Here is a 26,590-nt window from a genome sequence, read left to right as displayed (position 1 = left end):
ACATAACATACTGTTACAGTGGGGGATGCTCATATTAAATACAGCAAACATTTATTTAAAATGATATCAGTATATGTACAAGTAACCCCTCTATGCTAAATGCTGTTGGCTCTGGTGCATGACAGTGATCCGATCTCAGGGACATGACTCTTTGAGCACAGATGCCCCACCCAATAGTTTTTACACTTTCTGCTTGTGGCGGGCAGCCAATCAGAATAAAGCTGGTTTTCCACGACAATGGGGCCATTCTAAATCATGTACACTGATAATTATCTCGTGGCCATGACTTGTTTATTTAAAAAAAAAAAATCACACAGCGCACTTGAGATCTGATTTCAGCTCTTCACAGTGCAGGTCTACTCTGTGGAAAGTTATACAACATATTCAAAACATACCAAAGGACTAAAGTCACGTTTTATGTTTGTTTTTTGTTTTCTTTTTGTTCGTTTTGGTCTTGTTGACATATGTTTCCAATTACGTATCCATGATATTGCAATCGTCTGTACTTTGAAGGAGAAACTCCGATTTTTAAGGAGTGACCATGCTGCCCAGTGAAGAGGACCACCCCTGGCCTCTCCTGCCGACCTCTCCCGAGCTTCCTGTCCGACAACGTCATTACGTCACTCTGCATCCGAACCTAGACCAGTCGCAGCCATTTTAGTCCGCGAAATAAACTTCAATCTCAGAGCTAGACGAATAAAAAACTGAATACTTAGCATAATTCCGTTGACGCAATTTGGATACCTCGTTGCGGACCACGGCTCGGATGGATTCGCTTTTGAAGTCGTCACATTTGGGTAAGAGCACAAACCCGGGGCGGCGCTGTCTTGTTTTTAGCATGTTAGCCCGTGTTAGCTGGAGCGAGCTAACTGGAGAAAATGTGAGGAGGTTGTTGTTGAGGAGCATTCGTGATATGCAGACCGAGACAGCAGAGCGTGGCTTGGTAAGGAAAGCATGGACAAGGGTCATTTGATTGTAACCGGACGTGTATTTATTCCCGTTCCTAGAAATGACAATCATGAAAGCGCTCCATTATATTTTATGGTCATCGCTGTCTGTAACTCACTCACCTGTCAGATTTAAAGTAGCTAGCCAGCCTTAGCTTATCCCACACCCACTCGCCTCCGCCGCTGCGATAACAGCCCAGCCGTCTCACTCAGTAACACTCCCTCGGGAAAATCTAATATTGCTGCTTAAACAGACTAGCCTTTTGTGAGTATGTTGTTTGTGCAAGGTGTGTTTTTATTTCAGCCGTTTCCTTCTAGCTAACTGTGGATACTGTCTGAATTGCAAGGCATGGCATACAGTGTGTTAAAGATAAAGATGACCTTTATTAGTCCCACAGGTGGGAAATTTGTTGAAAACTAGTACGTTAGTTATAAAAATTACGAGAAGAAAAAAGATAAGAAAGAAAGAAACTCAGAATGAGCAGAGCTGCTGTAACAGGCTGCCGCACACTCGACAGGCCAATTTCTCAACTAATACTGTCGCAGAGAGTCTTCTGGCTTACGCAAACACCGGCATGTTCTCTTCCAGCCTTCCTAGTCTAATGAAGTGTAAAAATAAATAGAAGTAAAATAAAGATGTCTAGAGGTTGTGGTGCACCAAATCCAAACAGTCTGTGTGTGAGTCATGCAGACTGGCAGGAAGTGTTTATTCAGAGGCGGCGTGTCACTGTAAAGTGTGAATTATTCACGTTATCTTAAACATTGTGCATATGGTTGCATGGGAACGGAAATATACGGAGGCTGTAGGTTATTTTTTCTGTCTTTTAGTGTAGGGTTAGTTTGCAACAGTACTGCGGTTTCCAGTATTGCGGTGCTTGTCATGCAAAATAGAACAGGCCAAAGAAAGAGACCAATGCTCTGGGAAATTAGGGGCTTTTATAAATCCTCCGAGTCGCAGTTTTAATTTTGCTTAGCGGTCACCACACTGAAACTTTTAGTGTGGTTTACCTGGTCTATTTGTACGGGTTCTTTCTTCTTTCTTTCCTTCTTTTGAAGGGGATCTTTTGAGCAAAGTCCCCTAAGGCAGCCAGGAAGGAAACGACACCACATGTGTGTCTGTGGGGAAACAAGAGCAGAGCAGTGACTGTGGCTGAATGAGGCAGGGTGATGACATAATTCCTGTCTTATCTCTGGTTAAAAGCAGATGTTTTTGTCCGGCAAGACCTCTGGTCTGTTGAAGGCTCAGAAATCTGCAGACTCAAACTGCTCAAAAGCGGCTCTCATGTACGCCCTACACATTGTTCTAGTGTTTGAGCTGGTTTCATACTGAAGAATAGCATGCTGTGACTTAAAAAAAGAAAAAGAAAAAAAGAGTACTTGATATTCTTTTTGTTGCTGTGCCATGCCAAACAGGCCTGTCCTAAACAGGACTACATGACATGGCAGTTAATCGGAGGTGATGTTCAGTCTGTGCGTTTTTCTATGAAGACTGTGTGGACACTAGGTCTCCTGCCTAGTTTCAGAATTTCAGTTATCTCAGGCTGTTTAAGAGAATGGGTGTGTGTGGCTGCCTTATCACTGGGATTCTCTACAGGGCTATTTGTAAGGTGGCCCATGAACTTCTCTTCAGGCATGTTTGCAACTGCTGTGGGTACATATCTCTGTGGCTGCAGCGATGGCTGCAAAACTATTGTGATTGTAAAACACTTTCCATTGCTTTTAATATTGTATAAATGTTTTACCTCTAGAATCCTGCTCTCTGCTTAAGAAATGTTGTCTTTTTTTCTGTATAGGCTTATCTTTTGAACAGTGTCTTGATTGTCTTGAGAGAATCAAGACAATCAAGACACTGTTCCCGGTAAAATGCCATAAATTATATCACCTGTATGGCATGAGTGTAGCCTGTTTTTTTTTTTTTTTTTTTTTTTTTTTTTTATAAGGCAGTGAAAGAGAAACAAGAGCCTAAGGCAGCAGGCACACCCACATTCTGTCATCAGCCTGGACAACTTGGTTGACTTGACTTATTACCCAAATGATCTTCTTTTGTCACACTGCAGATAATCAGACACAGATAAAACTTGAAGCCAGTGTTAGTTTAGTTAATCTTAAAATCCTCTGTGGCTCGTTTGGCTTTAGCTGAGAACACCGCACTGTGCTAACATGTCCAGTCAGCATTGATAATGTAGAGAAATGCCTCCGAACCACCATCTGAAAACTGAAATCTGTTTGACTTTTCAGAAGTCTCACCAGGAGGATTTATTTTTAGCTCTAGTTTATCAAGCACAATGATCTAAGGATGGCGTAGTCATTCATAGCCTGTTATTTCCATGGTACCTCGGCTGAGCTCCAGATGCTTTGAAAACCCCTTTCGCTGTCTTCATCCCTACCTATGCAAATACTTAAAGTTAACTTGACTGTGTTTGTCGTCATCACCCTGTACAGGCATTTATTTTGTTGAAAGGGAAATTCCTCAAAATAACACATTGTAACAATAATCATGTCTGAACTGGTTTGAAATGGATGTTTGCACATGTGCGCCGCAGCCCTGAACTTTCGTAAATACTGCATAATGGTGCTGCGTGTGAGAAGGGAGAAATCTGATGCAGGCAAATCAACCATTAAACGGTCTTTGTCCAAAACCAATGCAAAGTTAAAGTACACGTGAGCACAGCAGTGGTAGTTGTTCGGTGAATTCCCGCCTGCTCATGTCCTACCCGGGCAGCTCCCTCATGTGCTTGTCTTAAGGTGACCATCCCGTGCTGTGCGCTACATGTGAAGACGACTGCAGTCGGTGTGCTAACCTGGTTCTTGCATCATTGTTCAGAATTCCCGTGTGAAAAGTGTTTCTTTTTAGCCACTGCCATCTGTAAATATCAACAAGCCCAGCATTAACTCAAACTGATGTATTGTACATTCGTAGTTTGTACAGTGTTTGTGCAGGATCAAAGAAGAGCTTTGAGTGTCCTTCAAGAAGCCTGGAGAACTTTTCCTGGAAAAAACATTGACAAGGCTGCTTAAGAGAGTTCAGCCTGTGCAGTAGAACAAATATTGACTTTCAAGCTCACTGGAATTGTAAAAATTGTTTTAGTCTCCTATAATCCATTTCCATGTGTGTTTGCACACATTTCAATAAATTACTGCACCCATTTTCCTATCACGATATAAAGAAGTGAGGCGTTGCTCAAGATCTTATTTTGCACATTACTGTAGAGACAACTGGATGACAAATGTGTGCTGACAGGGAAGCGAAGGGTGTCCTTGTTTATGTGTTTGTGATTGCACCGAACAGTGGTCTGTGTGTCTGTAACACGCCCACGGGCAGAATCATAAACAGTAAAATATACATGCAGCTTCTGCATCTGGAAGGTGAAGCCAGTCGTGCGGCACATCTATCACCTGTGTGAATGAGTAGCGGCTACTCACTCGCTAATGTTAAGCACCCTTTTGTTTCTAGAGGTGTGTTTGTGTGCACATTACCCCTTGATGAAGAATGCGCGGCTTGTTGCCTTGTGCCATTAAAAGAACAGAGGGCGCAGCAACATGCTGCGCCTGCCATCTGGATCTGCTCTTTGATTCTGCGAGGGGCACCACCGATGTTTATCCCACAAAACCTCTTCAGCTGCGACAGTTGTAGGGCCCTTCCTCTCTCTCTCACTTCCCCCTTTCTCGCACTCACTTGTTCGCTCAACATGTACTCGCACATGTCACAGAGGTTTGGCTGCTGGAATGCTGCCCTGCTGTTCTCTCCTGCCGTTCACTCTTGTGATATGAAATCCATCTAGCTTCATTTTTATAGTCTGACCGATGTAAGTTTTTGAAGTGAAGTTGTTGAACAGGCTAATATATGCTAAACTGCATTTGTTACTGCTGTTAGGGAGGAACCTACATCAACAAGATAACTGGCAATCTTACTGTAATGCACAAAATCTGTTTGTTTGGCCCCTGCATGGTGGAGAGTTGAGCAACTTGATGTGGCACACAGGTGCCTGAAGGTCCTTGTTTATATCAGGTATTAAGATCTTGTCATACTGCTTAGCAGCCACACAGCAATGGGCTAAAATAACCAACTTTTAGCATTTATGCACTTAGAATACCTTTTATAAAAGCATCATTTTCACTGCACAAACAGGCCATACAGAAGCACGGGTATGTACATGGGCATGCAGTATGAGAAATGTGGCACAAGGCCATTATCTTTCCAGAGTGTCAGTGAATTGATGCATGAGTCTTATCCTAATTAAGTTATCTACTTTGCACACATCTCAGAGTGGATTAAAAGCTTCTTTGTGTGGCTGATTGATTCCTGTTCTCTGCCTCATGCTGCAGTATGATGCTGCACCACAGCTACAGTTTCTGTTGTGTCTGTATAGACAATCATAGTGTGCATGTCTTCCGTGCAACGTTTGAACGTGATTTTTCAGACCCAGATGAAGCTTTGAGTGTCGGCCGCTTCCATTGCAGCATTTTGAAGTGGTGCTTACCATCTGTTTTATTCGCCGCACCTTTTAAAGCAGCATCACAGTGGCACCATGTTTTGCAGATCGAATTTCTCATTAGGTTCAAGTAGTTGTTTCCCAGTGTGGTTTCTCTTGCCCCTGTATTATCTTAAACTCTGGTCTGGTGCTCTGAAAACACACTAATATTCAGCCACCGCTTTTCAGAAATAAAGAAAAATAAAGCTTGCTGCTTTTTTTTTCTCCTTTAAATGTAACAGCCATTATGACCAGACAGAAACAGAAGAGAGTTTTAGTGAAACAGGCGTAGCACTGAATGCGGTGTAGGATTATACACTGACTGTCCAGTGTCACTGAGTCATCTGAAAAAAAGGAAAAAATGCTGCACTTGTGAGTTTCATTCTCATGATGTTTGTTTTTCTCTCTCCTTCCAGATTCGACTCAATGGCTTAGTGTGACTCTTCACAGCAACTAGCCAAGACTTCTTTCTCCGTCCCTTGTCTGCTGCTTCCTCAGGTAGGAACGGTCCCATCAACAGCTGATATACAGTTAACACACAAGGCGATGGTTTTCTTTGCAGCAGCATCCCAGCTGCGTGCCAGCAAGCTAACAGACAAACTGCATTTGTTTTAACGAGTAGTGTGGGAACAAGCATCCATCCAACCGTTTTTCTTGATCACTTCTCTATTTCAAGGCTGTTTTTTGTTTATGTGGCAGTTTTTGCGTTTAAGTCTGGTCTTTTGGACAGACTGGAGGGATAACCGGTCCAGGAGTGTGTCTTCCATCCAGAGGATGAGACTCACTGGAAATGCACTGGAGTATGTTACCCTGTTGCTTTTTGTTACAAAGTACTTAATTTAAATAGCTAACTTAAAAAGTTGGCTTGTGTCTCTTTTTAGACACATGCACCCTTCTTAGAAAATGTCTGACCTCTGCAGTCACTGTGTGAAACACTGTTTCTGCAGTTTTACCACAGAAAGCCACTGAGGTTACACTGCTGAACTTCAAGGCCTGAATTATCGCTGAACCAGGTTGTTTTAATAGCACATAATCATCATATAAGGGGCAGTGAGTGGTGATGGATTAGAAACCAAAGTTTTGGCGACTGGGGTGAATTTTGTAGTGGTTGCAGCAGTTAACATGGACCAACTGAGAATAAATGTCAAGTTAACTGGCACTGACTCCCCTGTTAGTACTTAATGCCAGATTAATGGAGCTGCAGACTCTTGATGTTGGTCTGTGAAACTGGCACAGATCTTAAAGGAAAACAGTGTAGTGGAGCGCTGCGAGAGCAGAGACTTATAAATGAAAACTGATTTCAAGTCCAAGCATTTGTTGCATGTCTTATGGTGGTGCAGTCTCTGTGGTCTGTGTGATGCCTTTGACACTTGAGGGGAGAAAAGAAGGCAGCAATAGGAACAGGGTGCTTCTCAGCCAAAAGCAGCACATCAGGATGGTTATTAAAGAGTGCTTAGGTCCAGGAATGGATAGATTTGGGTGCTGCTGGAGAGCGATAAATGGCTCAGACCGAGCAGACTGTTGGGACGCCATGGATACTAAACTGTTTGTGTTGCTCCCCGAAATGTTTCCGTTCCCTCCGTTTGAAACCACCACAACCACGTCATGCTCCGGATTATGAAGCCTGTCGGAACAGAGAGAACATTCATGCACAAATTGGCGTTGTTTCTTTTGAGCAGCGGTTTGAAGTGATTATTCAGTATAATAGCCAACCCAGCTGGCTTAATGAATAATTTGGGCTGTGACTGAGCTGTTCCAGATGGCTGAAATGAAATGCCACCCTTAGCATTTCACCAGTTGGGTGAAGCAGTCATACCAACAGGATGATGATGCTGATTATTCTGAATTAGCGTTGCTTTCGAGGAGCCCACAATGTATCGTTGAGTGACGCATTCCTCCTGTTGAGAACAGATTTTTAACTGATACTCCTCTTTATCTCTTCTTTCCTGTTGCTCTTACACAGGTAGCAGGGAGACATTACACACAGGGACGGTGACCCGTTGGTTGCTTGCCTCAGAGCCTCCCCAACCCCCTTCTGAGGCAGGATGGAGCCCCAGGCTTCCCAGAGGCAGTTAGGAGCAGAGGGGGATTGTGAGATGTCAAATCTACTGGTGCCCAGTCCCCAGAGCGAGGCTGTGACCCATGAGATGGAGGAGCTGTCGCTGCAGCCCACACTGCCTCCGCTCAGTGAACGCAAAAATGGTGAGGATACACTGCTGCCACACAACATCCACAGTTCATCTCTGTTGGCTTCCCACACTTCCTGTCTCTGCTGCAGCACAAGCTGAGTGACGTTATTTAAAAAGGAGTGAAAAACGGAGAAAAGTGATATGTGTAAATCCCTCTTTCTGTCTTTCTTTATTCTAAGGTGTTAGAGAATGACACGCATTATTATCAGCTACATGCATACAGATAAAACACAGACAAAATAGTTTCGTAGATAAAATCAGCAGAAACCGTGTAAACTGAAGATGCAAAATACTTGAAGATTGCATTTGTTGATAGCGCGCACACACTGTCCAATAATGTAAATACAAAGATGTGCAATCAATAACTTCCACTCAATCAGCCAATCACGCTTCAGTCCTCAACTCCCGATTCCTCCACCAGCTCGGCTTCTAAATCCTCACAGTGTCAGTGTTGTTTTGGCATCCACACGGGACTGAATATGACACTGATGGATGGCTATGCAAATACCAGGCTTTGGGAGCGGGTTCGATTCACCGCCAGCTTCTAATCGTGGTTTAGAATGGCGTATGGAGACCAGTTAAGCCATTCAGTCCAGTCACTGCTGTATTGATCATGATTCCCCAGAAAATCTTAATTCGTCAGATGCAAGTCAACAAATGCAGTGGGTTTTAATCGAAGCTGCTCCAGACGGGATTTAACACGTTCTGGGTGACTGTAGGATTTCTGCGCCGCTGTGTACGGCGGCAGGAGTTCGCAGGAGAAAGGGCTCGACGGTGGAAAATTTCTGTGGAATGTCAACAGTAGTAGCACCCACTCATCATCTCGGCTTTTGTCATTTCCCCTCCAGTGAGAAAACACACCTCATACTTTCCACCCTCTGAGTCCACCACAGCACTTTGCCAACCGCAGAGTCCCTCCTCTCATATTGGTTTTTATCATGCAGGTGTTAATCTGTCTGCCATCAGACAGCTCTGAGTCTTAAGCTGTGTCGAGCTCAGAGAGTCTGGAGGGAGAGGAGATTAAGGGTTTTGAGGTTGTTTTGACAAAGATTAGGAGTCTGAAAAGGAAGTAGCCTAAAAATTGAAGTTGGTAAGCAGAAGTTTATATGCAAACAAATAATAAGAATAAAATGAATCTCCACCAAGCTGTTGATTTTCTTTTAATCTTTGCAAATTGTGAGTTCTATCTATAATTAGCTTTGAGTAACTGACTTCTCTGAACAGGAAGTCCGTCTCACTTGAGGTGTTTATTTTTGGAATTCACAGTTTTAAGAAATGGACCAGAACGGGTGATAGACGTGTATCGCACGTGTTCTCTAGCCAAGTGTAGCGCTGGCTGATCTCTTGCGACTCACAAACTTTTCTGTCTCTGTTTGGATGTCACATGACAGGCTGACGTGCCTAAGTATGAGTAATACAGAAATGCACAACTGTTTCATGGCTGGATGGTCTGTCACATGGGCAGCTCGCAAGCCTCTCAGAAATATCAGTTTTGGATCAACAGAGTAACGGTGTGTTCATCAGTGTCAGATTTCAGCCCTCTGCTGTGGAACCTGTTTGGATACAGGAAACAGACACCATCTCTACTTTTTTGATAAAGCCTGTATCAGGTGACTCTGAACCCTGCCTTAGTTATTCTGAAAAAGGCCTGGGCTGCTGGGGACTTCCCATAAAGCACTAATGAGTGTTTCTTCTTAAGTTACCTTTTCACACTCTGTGTTTATCAGTAGTTATTACTGATCTCTGGCTCTCTTCTAAGATGTGAAGTTTGTCCTGCCACCCTGTACAGGGTTTTGGTAGAAGAGATGGTGTGGACGTGTCTGAATTTAATCAAGTATTTTATGAAATTATTGTTTATCAGACTGAGAGCAAGTAAAGAAATAAATACAAGCCACGTGTCCACAAATACCAATGATTTCTCTGTTTTAGGATCACATATTGAAGCTTACATATAGATCATGTAAAATAGTTTGAAGCCCACAGAGAGGGGAAAAGCTGTGCACAAGAATCTGTATTTCTTACTGATGCTTATCAAGGAAACACAAAGGCTTTGAACACCAGTAAAAACTTTAGCTCGTCCCATCTGTGCTGCTTCCTGGATGTTGGCTGTGATTTCATACTTGCTGAAATCCTGCAGTCGCTCAGGAGAAGAAAAAAAAAAGCGTGCTGTCTGCAAGTAAAAAGTATACAATCTTTATTTATGATGGGTTTCATTAGGATGTTATCATTACTCATTTAATACTGTCCAAATAAATACACAGCGGTGGTTAGGAGTGCTTTTGACAAACTGCTGAGCTCACCAGCAACACTTTCCATTTCAGCGTCATATTAAGCAGCTGTCAAGGTGTTTGCTAATGTGCGCCTCTGCCAGCGGCTGTGTAATCTCCCTACTGTTAAAATTATTAACAACTGTGAGCAATTAATTGTCTCAGGACAGCTCACACTAACTCAAAGACACTCGGAGCAGGCTGCACTGTTACACAGCCACGAAGGACCGAAGTGCTGTACAGAATAATACACGAAAGACGTAAAACGAGAAGGACAATAGAGCAAAAATAGAATAAAAACATCTCAAAGGTGGGTTTCAAAAACAGACTGAGAGGAGGCCTGTCGTATGTGCAAAGGCAAATTATTCCACATTTTAGGAGCTGCAGCCGGGAAGCAATCAGTATGCCTGATTCATACAGAATACTGGAACTTAGCAGGGCCTCTGTGATAAAGACCTTATCTTTTACTCCACCCTGGTTGTCTCCACTTCCTCCGTACTCTGAAACACTTGTACTGTCCAGCATTGAAATATTTTAACAGTAACCATGCTGTTTTTTCCTGTCTCATTTCTTCTTATCTCACGAGTTTGCCTTCAGTGTCTGATTGCTGCAGATTGTTTTAGGAACACTTTAAAGAAGGGCTTAAAATCCAAAGGTGTCCTGAGTTTTAAACCTTTAAGTAGTTATCTTTTAATTTCTTTTAGTTTAGCAAATCTGAGCAGGGAGGCTGCACTGAAGGCGCAGGCAAAGCAAACGCTTTACAAAGGCAGTCAAACCTGCACTGCGTCTCCAAAGTGTTTCTTTCCTAAGATTTTTCTGCTTACACATAATATCTCGAGTATATATCGTGTGTGGCACTGGTACTGGTTTAGCACCACTCATTTCTTTTACTTCCTTCTCTTGTGTGGGGTTCTGTGTGTGCGCATAAACGCCTCATTCATATCATCCACAGTTTTCCTTCACACTGCTGAGGTCACAGGTCATCGTGTGTTTGTCAGTCTGAGGGACAACGCTGTTTACTGGAAGTCTTAACTGAATCACTTTAAGCATACATGCCTCCACCGAAACCTCGCTCGCAGTGTTTACAGAGCGCACTGAGAGTCCACGTTACTGATTTTTGCAATCGGCAGTGATTTCTGTAAATGTTTGACCGGGGCTGCGGTGCCGCTAATGCCAGTTTCGTCTGTAAAATGAGCATCAGTTATGAAAACGATCGGGCGGTAAACAGATGGGAAAGACAGAATATTGGTGAGGCAGCTGTTTCCTGTTGTGTCGTAGGAGTTGGTATTTCAGAGTAATTTTGACGTGTCCCTTCCTGTGAATACAGAAGTGAGTGTACTTGTGCCCGGTGCCTAATCTGTGGGCATTTGCAACTCCCACTCAGTGTATACGCACCCATGTTACTGTCTCTCTTAACGAAATTCCATTAAAGCTGTGTGCTGGTGTTTCTGAGAGAAGCGATTTCTGCTGAGGATGCAGTTGTTGCTGCCTTTTTACGTTCAGTGTCTGGCAGTGCTGAGTCAGCAACTTGATTTTTTTTTTGCTTTGAAACTCTAAGGAACTAGTGCAGTCTGGTCTAGGGCTCCAACTAAACATTATTTTTAAGGTCGACTAATCTGCAAATTTTCTTGAATTAGTCGACGATTATCTCAATAACTCTTATCTCTGCTCCTTTTGGGCAAACCTCCTGTTCCAGGCTCCACCTGCTGAAGTCACCCTGTTGTCTCGTCTCACAGCAAATTCAAATAATGACCCAGGAAACATGAATTTTAAAATAATCAGCTGTGAAAAATGAAATGGCTAGTATTTTTATTTAAAGTCCTCGTAGTATTTAAACAAAAAATTATGTGCAAATAGGAAAGTAAAAATGGCTCAAATAAAGCTTCCAATTCAATCAAAAAGATTTTATTTTCCAGTCCAAAATAACAAGTTTCCAAAGTTTCCAGATGATTCAGTGGACGTGCTCTGGAGTGAGGCCTGCTCTTATCTTTGAGACGATGTTCCCAGCTGCTGATAACAATGCTATCTGTCGTGACTTCAGCCATTTGAGAGGTGCAGACTCTTTTCAGCACAAACTCATCTATACTAGTAGAACAGAATCAGAAAAGAACGTTACTAATCTCTAATTTGGTTGTATAACATAGTTTCCCAGATGGTGTAGTGTTAGTTAATTAATTAATTAATTAATTAATTAATTAATTGTGATCCCACCCACAGTTTAACTACCTAATTTTAGTTTGAAGAGGTTAGTTATTTGGAATAAATGCTGAGACGGTGTAGCTGCTCCTGTTTAATGGTTTACTATCATATTTCACTCATTAGCTAACAAAACTGAAATCGTGTTGGCTTAGCAAACATCATTCTGAGAAGCTTCCTACAGGTAAGCTAACATAAACATTACTGTACAAACAGCAGCATAAACGAGGTATCAACGCTCCGCACTCTAAAACGGCGCCGTTCAGTGATGACATCACAGCTCTAGTATGCAGCATTTAAATGCTTGTAATGAAGCAGCGGCAATGCTTTGCACTTTCTGCATTTAAATTTGTTTTCTGTGCTTTCACAAAAAAAAACAACACTTTTATTTTTTATTTTTAACATTTTCTTCCATCCTCCCGTTTCGCACTCCGTTCTTCTTCATTAGTATTAAATGCAGTCTTAGCAGACGATATAGGCGATACTGCTCCTGTAGCTTCCTGTAGTGTATTGCAGTTACAAAAACACTTTTACGTCTTATATGATGTGTTGACGATACAGACGAGGCAAACGAGCTCATCTCAAATTGGTTTCAGTGAAGATGGGAGTAGTGGGAGTAGAGGTGGAGGAGGGGTTAAAGGCTCTGTAACATAAACATACCACTGTGGGAGGACAAGCTCTTTGGATGGTCTTATTACTCTGTGGTCGAGACGATGTGACTGGCTTTCGGCTTTTAAAACAAAGGTGAATAAATGGTTGATAGAATCTCTTTAAACACATAATCCCATTATTAATATTCCTATCCATGATTTTTCATGTAGTTCAGAACATTTCAACAAAATAATGAAACAAAATGTTGTGTATTGAGTCGTGAGTGTTTTTGTCTGTGTGTCTTTGTTTAACTAAGAGATAGCTGTGCTTTAGATCTTCACACTGCAGGCTGTCAGTGATGAGTTATGACAGGGGAATTTCTATTGCCTCCCATCCCTCAGCAGCGACTGCTACAGTCACGATTGGAGTCTTACCAGGCAGATTTGAGGAGTGAAGTAACAAAACAATAACAGGGTCTTAGGTTGAACAGCCTAAAATGCCAGAATTATAATACCTGGGAGAGACTCGCCATGCTAGCATGCACCTCCTTGTTTAACCCTGTTTGTAAAGATGTGATCAGCTGCAGAGCATGTAGTGTGAAAATCTGTGCAGTCATCCTAAACATGAAAATATGCGTAACGTCAGCACAATGAGTACGCTATGAGTTGCATTAGTGAGAAGTTTTTCTCGTCATCTTTTGAGTTTTCTGTGCTTTTCTTCCTTATTTTATTTCCCCGCTTTCGTAGTTCTCATTAAGCATGATTTCTCATCTTTTTTTCTCTACATTGCAGTTAAATTTGCTTTTCCATGTTTGCTTTCAGTGCTGCAGCTGAGACTCCAGCAGAGGCGAACCCGGGAGCAGCTGGTGGAGCAGGGCATTATGCCACGTGAGTAACTGCAACAGCCACCTGCTGGAAGCTATTGTGGCGTGGGTGGGAAATAATAACAAAGTGGTACCCTGGTTCATACTGATAACTCAGGAGACATTTAAAAAAATGATGATAATAATTTGTGAATAAAGTAGATTGATGAAAATGTTTTGTATTGCAGCTTTGAAGAGTCCGGCAGCTTTCCACGGGCAGATTCGCAGCTTGGAGAGAGCCCGGGTAAGTTTGGGGGAAAAAAACTACGTAAATGTAAACTTGAGTTGTTGTTGGTAACAGTAAAATTTAAATAATTAACTGATCTGTGTCTGCCTTCCTCTCCAGACTGAGAATTTTCTCAAACATAAGATCCGCAGTCGTCCAGAAAGAGCAGAGCTGGTCAGGATGCACATCCTGCAAGGTTCTAATAATTGTCTATTTCACAATGCACAAACTTCTTTTTTTAACAAGGCTTTAAGTACTGTTTCCTGTGGTGCTTTAAGGTGTTGAAATAGAAAGACTGATGTCATATGTAAGCAAGAAAGGATGTATTTTTAACTTGACATTAGAGCATTTAGCTGATTTGATTTTTGTCATTGTCATCCCCAGAGACCGGAGCAGAACCTTCACTACAGGCCACTCAGATGAAGCTGAAGAGAGCCCGACTAGCAGACAACCTCAACGAGAAGATCGCCCAGCGACCGGGCCCAATGGAGCTGGTGGAGAAAAACATTTTGCCGGTGGATTCCAGCGTTAAACAAGCCATCATCGGTGAGATACAGTGATGCCGATTCCCTTTATACATGATTTTAGTTTACGTTTAACTTCATCGGTACAAAAAGATGTCTTTGTTTGATCCACCATGCAGGCCTTTGATAATAGTAAAAAATACAAATCTGTGATCATCTTTCAGTGGGCCAGGTGAATTATCCCAAGGTTCTTGAGGAAGACAGCAATGATGCTTTGTCCCCGGAGCAACCGGCCAGCCAGGAGTCCCAGAGCTCTGTGCCCTCACCGGTGGAGAGCAGAGGACCCGAGACGCCCTCTCCAGTAGCACTGCCCAGCACCATCCTGCAGGTCAGCTGGAGGCCCAGACTGTTGTTATTTAACGACAGTGATATTGGAGGTTTTAAGTGTGTCCCCCTCCACCCGTTATTTCTTTGCAGCCCCTCCCAACAACAGACTTCATGAAAGTAATCGCCACCAATGAGCCGCCTGCCAGCCACCCAGCTGTCACCCTCACTCATCCAGTCGCTACAGTTGTACCTCCAAAACCAGGCCCAACACTGGTGAAAGTAAGCACAACACATCTGTTTCCATTTTCTGCTTTTCTCTGACTGTTGTTGAGTTTAACACATGTTAATACTTTTTCCCTCCACGTTTCCTTCCACCAAAGCAAAGTCAGCAGAAAGCTCCCTCAGAGAAGAGTCGCAGTAAGAAGGGCAAGGAGCCGAAGCCGAGGGTGAAAAAGCTCAAGTACCACCAGTATGTTCCCCCAGACCAGAAGCAGGAGGCCAGCGAAGCACCTATGGACTCCTCATACGCCCGCTTACTGCAGCAACAGCAGCTGTTTCTCCAGCTGCAGATCCTCAGCCAGCAGCAGCAGCATTACAACTACCAAACTATATTACCAGCACCACTCAAGTACGTGTGCAAAGCAAACCCCCCCCATGTAAACATTAAAACCATTGTTATTCTGCTGTTTTATTTCTACCTGTACTTCAGACAGGTTTCTTTCTATTTTTTGTGTTTCTAAACTAGTTTGGCTTGCTTGACATTTGATTTTTAATCATGAAACAAAGCCAGATATTGTTGTTTTCAACACAGAGGGCCATCAGCGATTTTCCAATAACAGGCTTGTGCCTAATCATATTAATAACTAACAGGATGTTGATGAACCAGCTGCTGTTTTCGTGAAAGTCCTGGCAGCAGCGGCGTAGCGAAGCTGTCTTTGAAATCGCTGTTGGCCTGTGATTTGGTTGACTGGCATTGTTAGTGAGGCAAGAACAGGATGGATGGGCTGTTTGAGCCGATTTCCTCTCCTTGTTTTCCTCTTTCTGCCTTTCTTGTCTCTATAACAACACCTTCCCTCTCTCCCACGTCCACTTCCTCTTTTTTTGTTTCATATTCCTGTAATTCAGAAAACATTTCCTCAAAAAACAATCACCTCATCTTTCTTTGTCTTTTTCCGTCCCCTCTCTGCTGCAGACCTGTGGCAGAGGGTCAGAATAACGGTGGGAGCACACTGCCAACTTCTATTGTGGTGTCTTTGCCCACTGCACCTCCCCCTGCTGCTCTGCCTTCAGCATCGGCCCGGCAAAACAACTCACTGTCCAACCGCAAACCCGGTGTCCTGCCTGCCAACCTGGAGGAGATGAAGGTATTTGTTCAAAATCACATTCCCAGGCAAAACTAACATAGACAAAAGTACTGGACGACTACTCCCTAATCTTTGAATTCAGTTTTTTTTTTCAGTCCCATTGCTGCAGGTGTCACCTAGCTGTGCATTTAGCCTTTATAAATGTTTGTGAAAAAACTGGGCCTTCTAAAGAGGTGACTGAATTGGAGTGTTTTGCTATAATAAGATGCAACCCTGCAACAAGTCAGTTCCTGAAATTTCCTCCTAGATATTCCACAATCAAATTTTCAGTGGACACCACAGCAGCTCAGCCACAGAGTGTCAGACCATGAGCAGATGTAAAAGTCTAAACTAGTCTGGCTTGCTTGACAGAGGAAGGCCTAGCCGCCTCTGGCATTAACATCAGCTCAAAAACGGTGCACCGTGAGCTTCCTGACATGGGTTTGCATGGCAGCTCCTGTGGGTGCGACCTTTGTTGAATCCTTAGTCAGTGCGCCTCTGTCAGTGCGCCCCAGGGCAGCTGTGGCTACAATGTAGCTTACCATCACCAGTGTGTGAATGTGTGTGTGAATGGGTGGATGACTGAATGTAGTGTAAAGCGCTTTGGGGTCCTTAGGGACTGAGTAAAGCGCTATACAAATACAGGCCATTTACCATTTTAAAAACTTGACATCATGTAAAGTTGCAGAGTGCTGATGCACAAAGTGTGTAAAGTTGTGCTGTGCTGACTCAGTAACTACAGCGTTCCAAACATTAACATCAGGACAAAAACTGCACGCTGGGAGATTCATGTGTGGCTGAGCAGCTCCTGTAGGTGTAGGTGCCACAGTACTTACGTTTGTAGGAAAGACTCGGTGGTGACTGAATACATCGTACTTTTTGACCTGATATCAGTGATACGTCCACTGACTAACTACAGTCTGGTAAATCAACCATCGCCCTGTGTGACTGCAGCATAATACATGGATCTGAGGTGAAAGTAAACCCATCGGTGTCTCTCACCCCCTCTGTGTCTCTCACCCCCTCTGTGTCTCTCACCCCCTCTGTGTCTCTCACCCCCTCTGTGTCTGCACAGAAGTGAAAAGAGTGAAATCTTTGCTTTTCACGACTCACAACTATGATTGTAGTGGGGTAGGCAAAACTCCATTAATCAAGTCCAGCATTCAGTTGCGCTGTCGCCACACTCCCATTATGTTTTGTCATTTTTTTCAATAAATCTTAACAAAAAAACATAAAGAAGTCCAACATATAATGTTTCTAAAATGAGAGAACTTCACTTAACCGTTCAGGTGGAAACCTTTCATTTTACCAAAAGAGCAGAAGAAGTAGAGCAACAACAAAAACATGATCCTTTGTGAATCAGCTCCCTATCGTAAAGCTAAGCATTCAGAAATGTGCTGAAGTCTGGTATTTGCTTTATTACAGCGTTATTAGAGAAGATTAATGCCACTATGATGCCTGCATGCTAAATCAGAAACTCCAACCTGAAGCAGCGTGTCTTAGCATAAAGCCTGAAAACTGCAGCACATATGAAGCCGGGCGTTTGTGGCTGGTATTTGTTGGTTTTATGATGGATCATCGCATGAGTCATGCAAGATATGATGTGCTTTAGACGTGCTGTTTGGTGGATTGTTGTCCCTTTAAGCACAGCCAACATGTTTCCACATTTTTCCGCATCTTAATGCAAAGCCAACCATCTGCTGTCTCCAGCTACAAATCTAACAAACACAGATGAATTATATTAATCTTTTTTTCTCCTCTAATTCTTGGCAATAAAATGAGCACATTTCCAAAGAGAGTGAACTGCTCCTGTAAAAATAGACGACTAAAGTCTAAAATCTGATGCTGACGTGATCCTCCTTTTGTCTTCCCAGGTGGCCGAGCTGAAACTAGAGCTGAAGCTTCGTGGCCTCCCAGTGTCGGGAACAAAGACAGATCTGATAGAAAGACTGAAGCCTTTCCAGGACAATCCCAGCACCACTGCTGCCAGCATTCCCACTCCTGCCACTACTACCCTATCTGCCATCCCCATGGAGGTTACCACAACTACCACGCCTGGTGTAGTCCCAGTCCAGCAGGTGGCTCCAGAGAGCATGAGCTCTACACCGCCTGTCTCACCTGTTCCTTTTGATCTCTCCACCCTCCAGCAGGATGTAGGTATGTCTGAGGGTCCGTCTGAAATTCAAATGCTGACCTCGGTAGGGCAACAGTCCTCACCGTCTTTCAAAGTCCCAGAGGAAAAGGACAGAAGGCTCCACGAGAAGGAGCGGCAGATAGAAGAGCTGATGAGGAAGCTGGAGCAGGAGCAGAAGCTGGTGGAGGAGCTGAAGATGCAACTGGAAGTGGAGAAAAGAGGTCAGGGTGACTCTGCCTCTGTGTCCCCAAAGATCGCTCCGGGAGCTGCTGTGAACTCTGTTCCTCCTGTCCTCAACTCTAACCTGGTGAAAGTCGAAGGTGCAGTCCTGTCAAACTGTTCATCGACCACTGCTGCCATCCCAAGCTCAATCCTGGGTTCACAGGCACTCTCAGCACCCGTGCCAGGAGTGGTGAAGTTGGAGGATGTGACTGTTTCTTCTGGCAAGCCGCTGCAGACCCAAACCAAGCTCATCACACAAATCCAGGCCTCAGGTCAGCCTCAAATAACCAGCAGCCCACAGCTCCTCTCGCAGTCCCAGAAAAGTCCCAAACTCCAGGCCCAGCCACAGTCCCAGCCCGCACCCCCCAGTCTGCAGCAGTTCTTCATCAGCCACTCGGGTGGTGTTTCCCAGGTGTTGGGTCAGCCTCAGACTTTGTTGACAGCAACTGGCCAAGCTGGAACCCAGATCCTCCTTCCAGTCTCACTGCCCAACAACGCTACTGCAATCCAGCTGCCAAGCACCACCGTCAGCCTGCAGGTGAGTGAGCCAGTGGCGTAGCATGGCAGAGGGTGTCAAAAAGTAACAGCATATTGATCTACTATAAACTCATCTCAGCATTATTAATGATAATGTTAATATAAAATCTAGAAAGAACCATCTCAACTCAATCTCTGTAAATCTAAGGTCTTAAAATCTCACATGTCTTTCCTCTGCACTAGCCTGTTCTCCAGGCCACAGTCTCAAACCCAGGCCTGGTCCATTCCTCAGTCCCTCAGCTGCAGACCACCAAGATGGAGATGGCGCACAGCCAGCAGCCGCTGCTACAAGTGAGTCACGTCTCATTAGTAGTTCCAGTTAGATTAGTAATTATTCTCTAAAGCTCTACATAAATGCTGCAAAGACCTGTGATGCACAGAGGTCTGATGTCAGACTCTCTCATGTCTTGGCAGACTCTGACTATGTGCAATAACACTGCTGGCTTGGAGAACCAGAGTAGACCTGAGATGAATCCCCAGTGCTTTCTGAGAAGCTCCCCAGAGAATAAGCTCTCTCCACGAGCATCACCCAACCATCAAATCTCCAACGGGCCCCTCAATAAGGTGTCTATAAGGAATTCAGCATTTTTCTGAACTTAACTCTTCAGATCTTCACATATTTCTCTATCTGACTTGATCTTTTCTCTCTCATCTTTGCAGCCTTCTTCTCCTCAGCCCACCTTCATCCTCCAGCCCACCTCCCTGGTTCCCCAGCCTCCTAAGACCAGAGAGCCTCCCCGCTATGAGGAGGCCATCAAACAGAGCCGCAGTCTTCACATCAACAACGTTTCACAGGTTAGATGAAAACAAGCCACAGCTGACACACACACACACACACACACACACACACACACACACACTGCTGAAACTGATGTGTGCAGAGTACAAAGAAGCATAAAAAAACGTAGGCGTATACTTCCAGTTTTTCCAGCCTTGAGGAGCTTTTTCATTTTTGGTTACAAAGCGTCGAGTCTCTTAACGTCCTTAAATGTCTTTTCAGGTTCCCACAGCAACCAGCCAGCAAATGGACGACCTGTTTGACATCCTTATAGAGAGCGGAGGTAAGTTGGTGCACACTGACGGTGCAAAGCAAAACGTTCTGTTCAGTGTGAAGAAGTTTAAAAAGCCCCAAGTGTCAGAGAAACACTGAATAAGCTGCTGTGTGGGCAGATTAGATGTCAGTTTGATAGCACGCATTTTAAATTGGCAGATTTGAGCTGATTGTGGCTGATCTGATATCAGCCTTTTGGATATTATGTATGACAGAGACCACGTAAACCGCAGATTGCCAAAAGGGGTTACTTCTACTCAAGTAATTTGGAAATGTGAATTTGACATTTTCTGCATTGATGAATCATAAAATGCTCCGATCATCCTCACACTGTAGACTAATAAAAAGGGAGAGGATCTCTGAAATCACCATGACAGCGACTTCTTTTAAAGCTTCTAGGAGTTGTTTTTAAGGTTAATGAGACGAGATTAGAAGGGACGTTTGTGGAGGCTTTCCTCCTTCAAAAATAAACCTCAATAAATTAGAGATGCACATCCCTAAAAAACCCACTTCACAAAGCACCACTGCTATTCTGCTTGTGAGTGGGCACAGAGAGAGTGACGCACAATCTTGAAAGAAGTGAAGAAGAACCTAAAGAGAGCACTAACACAGCCACACCGACCTCCATAACTTCTCTGAAATCTTTGTTGGTGTGTCCAACTAAAAACTCAGTACAAGTGTTCAAAGCTGATAGCTCCAGAACAAAGTTGTGTAGACATGTGAGAGTCGCTGTTACTCTTTTAACTGCGCAGCTCTCATGTTTTCAGAGGGGCAGAGGCTTGGTGCTGCTTTGCTACATGAGTGTGTGGATGCCTTGTGAGCATTAAAGGAACAAATCATTTAAAACTGTATTTTGCTGGAGAGAATCAGGGAAAGAGTCCATGTCCTGAAGCTTAGGAGAGATTGGCTGATGCAATAAGACGATAACTTAAAGCACACAAGCAGATCAATGATCAAAGAAGGAAACTCATCCTTTGAAATGGCTGTTTTTTCATGAGCAGTAGCCCAAAAGTTACTGACCCATAAGTAAGCCTCATAATTGGTTACCTGAGCTGATCTTAAAGGATGTGATTTATTTCTACAGCCTGAACTCTGTTTAAAAACCGATACGATGTAAGATCACTTTATAAATGAGTTTTTTTTTTTTAATTCCTGAAGTTTTCTTGCGAGCTGCTCGTTTTTTAGATCCACTGTGGACAAACTAACGTGTTTAAATATGTCAGTTTTTAACCTACATCCTTATTTGATCTTTGTTTTCGTGCCTGCAGAAATCACTCCATTTATCCAGCAGAACTCGCCGGTGTCTCACCCCAAGACTCTCCCTGTCACAGCCAGCATCACCACCCTTCCAGTCAACACCGTCCTGTCCAGACCGCCCCCGCAGGTCCAGGTAGCCCCTCCTCCTGCACTTGTGAACCCGTGCTTGCCCGGTCTCTCGTCCCTGGCCACAGACAATCAGCTGGAAGCCTTTCTAGAGGGGACGCTGGCCGAGACGCCGTCTGCGTCAGACCCTCGCACACAGGGCCTGATGGCGGAGCTGCAGGCCCAGCTCATGGAGCAGCAGCCCTTCTCACCCATGGACACATCAGAGCTGTCTTTCTGCGATTCCTCCTCGCCCCCGTCCTCACTCAACATGGGCCTGTCAGACCCGGCCCTGGACAACATGGAGTGGCTGGACCTCACCATGCCGCCGGCTCCTGGCGGCATGCTTACACCACTGGGTATCCCAGCGGACTTCCTGGATACACATGACCTGCACTGGGACTGATGGAGGCTTGGATGATGAAGATGGAGAAGTGTGAAAGATGGATGGATGGATGAAGGGAAGGCTGCAGAGATCTTAAATAAAAAAAGAATAGTAATAATAATACATAAAAGGAGAAAACATGGCCTTTAAGTGCCATACCACTCTTACCAGTACATCCATACCATCTGTAATATTCCCACTACTCTAGAGGAAGAGAGGCTGATCCAAGCAGAACTACAAGCAGGAGTTTGCACAGCTATAGGAGAGAGTCCCGTAACGGCTCAGCGGCCAGGAAAGCGTCCGCCGCAAGGTGACTGCGGTCACGCTGCGCTGCAATAAAGGGATTTTTAATCAGAATAGACTTTTTAGTATCTGATGTCATGATTTTAGCAATCATAAACAGAGCCAAGGAGACAGAGCCAAATGCTGAATGGAAGAACAGACTGTTTGTAAATAGTTTAAACCACACTAAGAAAACTGAGCTGAGGGGATCATTTCTAGTAGAGGTAGAGGAAACTGCATCTGTTTTACTCATCGTGATAGATCAACGTGTCAGACAGTTCCTGAAGGTCTGATATGAATTACACTCGTGAATGCTGTCACATGCTAGGTTAGAAAAGCTGGTGATTACAACATGACTGGAGGCTCAGACTAAAGTAAAAGGAGACTTGATTCTCTATAACGACGCACCCGATGCTAAGCCTGGGGTTATACACTCAGCTAGCTGCCAGACTGAGGAGTGAAGGAATGTCTGATTGAAGTCGAGCCTCTGTTCACACTGCTCCGTGATTTGTTTGTAACAGATGTGACTGTTTTCTCCTGACCTATCGATGACTCCCATCAGTCAAGCTGATCAACCAATGACTCTAAAGAACAACACGACGAGAGGAGGAGGCGGCGGCTCCTCCCATCGACGTGAGAGCTATGCACTAAAGAGGCGCACAAATCTGACGACGCGCCTCGCTGACCTCAGAACAAGGAAATGTGAACACTGCATATCCAAGGCGATCGTCACAACTGTGACATAAGATCACGTTGCCACTGGCTGCGCAGATACTGCAGTTGTCCAAGTCGCATATTTTGAATGTACTTTTAAAAATATCAAAAAGTGGGACTTAACTCTAAAAAAAAGTTGGCAGCTTTTTTTTTCCTCCTTCTTCTGATTAGCAAAACAGGAAAGGGAACAAGTATCAATTTGCAGACACACATCTGTAATAGGTGTGCTGCCAGTTATCGGAAGATGTCTTTGAGCTTTAAATCTGGGTGTCCCGCAGTATGCCTGCACTTTGTGTGTGTGAGACAGGAGAGGAAATTGTTCTAGTTTTTAAAAAAGAGATGGGTTGCTTTGGTTCACAAGCCTTTTCAATACGGGATCGACTGCTGATTGGAGGAATCCGAACACTCTAAAGTAATATTCAGCTATTTTAAAAAGAGGCGATACATCAGCTGCTATGGCTTGTAGACAAAGTCAGTTTCCGGGCAGTGTGTGAGAGAAGCGCGTGTGTGTGTGTGTGTGTGTGTGTGTGTGTGTGTGTGTGTGTGTGTGTGTGTTTGTTTGTTTGTTTGTTTGTTTGTCTTTGTCTTTCCGTCTCTTGCATGTACAGCCGTGTCACCGTGTGCATGATCGTACTCGCGTTTGGCCTCTGGCTGCTTCAAACTCGGCTGCCGCCCTGAAGTTGTCTAAAGGAATTTGCAAAACCTCTCCCAACTCCAGTCATTTGCAACCTGCTTTGCATATTCCAAATTTGTCTCTTCGTAAGGCTCCCGATGACTGTTTTACTGTTTTTTCTTTTATCTGTGTCGTTCATTTGGAGTCCTAAAGTTTAAAAAAGAGAAACGCAGACACCTTTACAGTGTGATGCACAGCAGGAAGTAGTCAGTGAAGGCGGCTTTTTAATTGAAGGCATCAAAGTTCACTCACCTGAATATTAATTCTTTGTGTTTGTTTATGTTTTTGGGACAGATGCAGTGTAACTGTGTGGGACTTTTTTTTATATAAGACTTTTTTTTTTATTCTTCTTTTTATATCAGTCAGTGAAATCACGTTTACATTTTAACCACATCCTGTTATTATGGTTGTAGGCACTAGAGGGCGATGTTTCACTTCTTTTGTGGCTTCACGGCACATCTTCAACAGCAGCTTTTGATACTTCAGGGTAACAGAAACAGGAAAAACTAGCAAATTAGGCAAAAATGTTTAGATTTTTTTGCCTGTGAAAGGCGTGATGTGGAGGCCGGAGCGGACTCTGTCCACCACCTGATCAGGCCAGGACTCGCGGATTTGCTGGGATCCCAAACGAAAAGAGAAACGCCAAATGCTGCACACACTTCCTTCTCAGCTTCTGCTGTTTCGTCTTTCAGCTTGTTTTGGCAAACTCTCATCAAGCTCGCGCTCCTTCAGAGATGATCCCGTCCTCTCGTTTACCTCCGCTTTGTGGAGCGCACTGCGACGCGTAAGACGTAAGGTGAAAGTCACTAGCTGATCACGTTCAACGCGTTTTTCCTCCTTCTGATTGTCAGCGTTAAAGGCTGTCACGTTCGATACGTTGTTGCCAAAAAGGCAGTGAAACATTACATTTCTCACTCTCATTTTTTTATTTTTTTGTATCTCTTTTCTCTTGAAGTAAAAGATTAAACATTTAATCTTGTTTTATGTGTATATTTTTTTTTTCTAAGACAAAATCTTTCATATCAGATAAACATAAATCTCTTTGCTGCAGTAAATCTACACGTTTGTGATGCGACACAACTCCCAGCTCGCTATTATGGCTGCTGACTAGCCCAGGCAAGGACAGCTAAAAGCAATAATAGCTGCTCTCCTTCGACGTATGCTGTACTGTATGTCAGATCCTGCCTTGATTTTATTTGTGTAAGAGCCTTTACTACAGAGTAATACAGTTCAGACGCACTTCATTATCCAGGAGAGGGAGGGAGGGAGGGTGGGAGGGTGTCAGGATTTAAATAACTCATTTTTCTCGTGGAAGAATTCCTGCAGGTTTTCTGAACATTGCTGTTTGCTTGTTAGACTTCAGCTGCCTGCTCCTGCTCGTCGTTATTCACCTGCTCTGTTTATCATCCTGTGAACACTGTATATTTGTTGGTGGAACAAAGCTCTGTGGAGGATATTTAATTTACAAATGAGGCACTGAGAGGCTCCATCCTCAATCGCAGATTGACGCTGAAAGGTTAAAAACAAAGGCTTCGCATTGTTAGTAGTTCCAGAGTCCCCTCTCTTTATCGCCGCCTCCCATGCCATGCCTCTTGTTGTTTGTAACGCCATATGTTTTGCACATTGTGTACATATTTATATAGATGTAATGCATATTTTTATACATGTGTAACATCCATGGGCTCTCTATTTTGTAAATACTCAAAAAGATGTATATAAGTACTGTATGCTTTTATGTGTCAATAAAAATTTGGTGTACTGTGAAAACCTTTTGGTCCATGTTGAGATTTGTCGGCTGCGCAGACACTACACCACATCCCAGAGATGCTCTGTTGGACTGAGATCTGCTGACTGCGAAGGCCTTTTGAGGACAGTAACCTCTGTCATGTTTAGAGAGCCTGTTTGAGCTTTGTGACGTTTAAATGACGTCAATGCATTTTACCCAGAGATATTTTCTCTGTATTGAAAAATATTTTGTCTGTAAACACTAATAATGTTTGTGTGGGGAAAATCCCAGCTCATCAGCAGTTTGTCAGATACTCAGATCAGCCTGTCTGGCACCAACAACCACGTCACACTCATTTAAATCACCTTACTAACTCATTCTGGTGCTCAGGTTAAACTTCAGCAGTTTTTTTTCCCCCAAATGTCTGTTTGGCTAAATGCATTGGGTTTCTGCAATGTGATTGGCTGATTAACTGCTTGTTAAGATATAGGAGATTTAAACAGGTGTATCAAAGTGGATGGTGAGTGCATTTGTTTGCATCAAGAGTAACAATTATGAACACGCACACGGATGGTCAGCTTCGTCAGTATACAGTATTGTGTATAGTCAAAAAGTATTTTTACTTCCTGGTATCTTAATTTTTTTGTATATTTCTCACACTTCATGCTCCACATCATAAAAACAGATTTTAACATTCAAGGAAGATAACCCAACTAAATAGAAGGTTCAGTTTTTAGAAGATTATTTAATTTATTAAGGTATAAAACGTTATCCAAACCTACCTGGCCCTGTGTGAAAAAGTATTACCCCTAAACCTAATGACTGGTTGTGCCACCCGGCAGCAAGAACTGCAGTAAAGTGTTTGTAATCACTAGTAATGAATCTTTCACATCGCTGTGGGGGAATTTTGGCCCACTCTTCTTTGAACAGTTGTTGTTATTCAGCCGTATTTGAAGATTTTTGAACATTAATGTCCTCTTTATGATCATTACAAAGTATGTCAGTTGAATTTGAGTCCTTACTAGTAATTTGAGCCATTCAGAGGTGGACTTGCTGGTTTATTTACGATTGTCCTGCTGCATAAACCAAGTCTGCTTAGGCTTCAGGGCGCACACTGAGGGACAGATATTCTCTTGGGAGCAGAATTCATGGTTCCGTCACTTACAGCAAGTCGTCCAGGTCCGGAAAGCAGCAAAGCAGCCCCAGACCATCACACAACACCTCCATGTCTGACTGTTAGTATGATGTTTTATGAAATGCCATGTTGGTTTCACGCCAGATGTAATGGGACTCCAACCTTTTGTCTCATCAGTCCAGACAATCTTTTCATGAAAATGTTTGATGAAGCCTTTTTTTCAGTGGATTCCATTTTTGCTCAGTCTCTTTCATGAACTCTGACCTTAACTGAGACAAGTGAGGCCTGCAGTTCTTTGGATGTTGTTCTGGGTCTTTATCACCTGCTGGATGAGTCGATGAGCACTTACAGTAATTTTAGCAGGCCGATCACTCTTAGAAGGTTCACCACTTTTCTAGTGGTGATCCAGTGTAGCTAGACAAACTGAAATCTGCTAAAAATGTAATTAATTCATGATTTAAAAACTGGGAGGCATCAGTTTTTCA

General features: G+C 43.5%; 1 protein-coding gene across 5 annotated transcripts; it reads left to right on the top strand.

The window, feature by feature from the left end:
- The first annotated feature begins 638 nt into the window (after window positions 1-638).
- On the top strand, window positions 639-25,011 carry mrtfba (myocardin related transcription factor Ba). 5 transcript variants are annotated; one of them, XM_039616473.1, is made up of 17 exons: window positions 639-797; window positions 5,836-5,917; window positions 7,387-7,621; window positions 13,484-13,549; window positions 13,713-13,768; window positions 13,871-13,946; window positions 14,135-14,296; window positions 14,439-14,602; window positions 14,692-14,820; window positions 14,922-15,169; window positions 15,734-15,905; window positions 17,759-18,778; window positions 18,961-19,068; window positions 19,192-19,341; window positions 19,438-19,572; window positions 19,778-19,838; window positions 21,097-25,011. In XM_039616473.1, the coding sequence occupies exons 3-17, from the start codon at window positions 7,465-7,467 to the stop codon at window positions 21,594-21,596; spliced, it is 3,204 nt and encodes a 1,067-aa protein (XP_039472407.1). In that variant the 5' UTR covers window positions 639-797; window positions 5,836-5,917; window positions 7,387-7,464; the 3' UTR covers window positions 21,597-25,011. The 5 variants fall into 5 exon arrangements, with proteins under 5 accessions (XP_039472407.1, XP_031604668.1, XP_039472405.1 ...); XM_031748808.2 differs by having other exon boundaries at window positions 7,383-7,621; XM_039616471.1 differs by lacking the exon at window positions 639-797 and adding an exon at window positions 860-943 and having other exon boundaries at window positions 7,383-7,621.
- The last annotated feature ends 1,579 nt before the right edge of the window (window positions 25,012-26,590 follow it).

The sequence above is a fragment of the Oreochromis aureus genome, linkage group 8 (assembly GCF_013358895.1).
Source record: "Oreochromis aureus strain Israel breed Guangdong linkage group 8, ZZ_aureus, whole genome shotgun sequence".
Classification (NCBI taxonomy): domain Eukaryota; kingdom Metazoa; phylum Chordata; class Actinopteri; order Cichliformes; family Cichlidae; genus Oreochromis; species Oreochromis aureus.
Note: the sequence above shows the minus strand (reverse complement) of the source record. Positions and strands in the feature narration are given on the sequence as shown.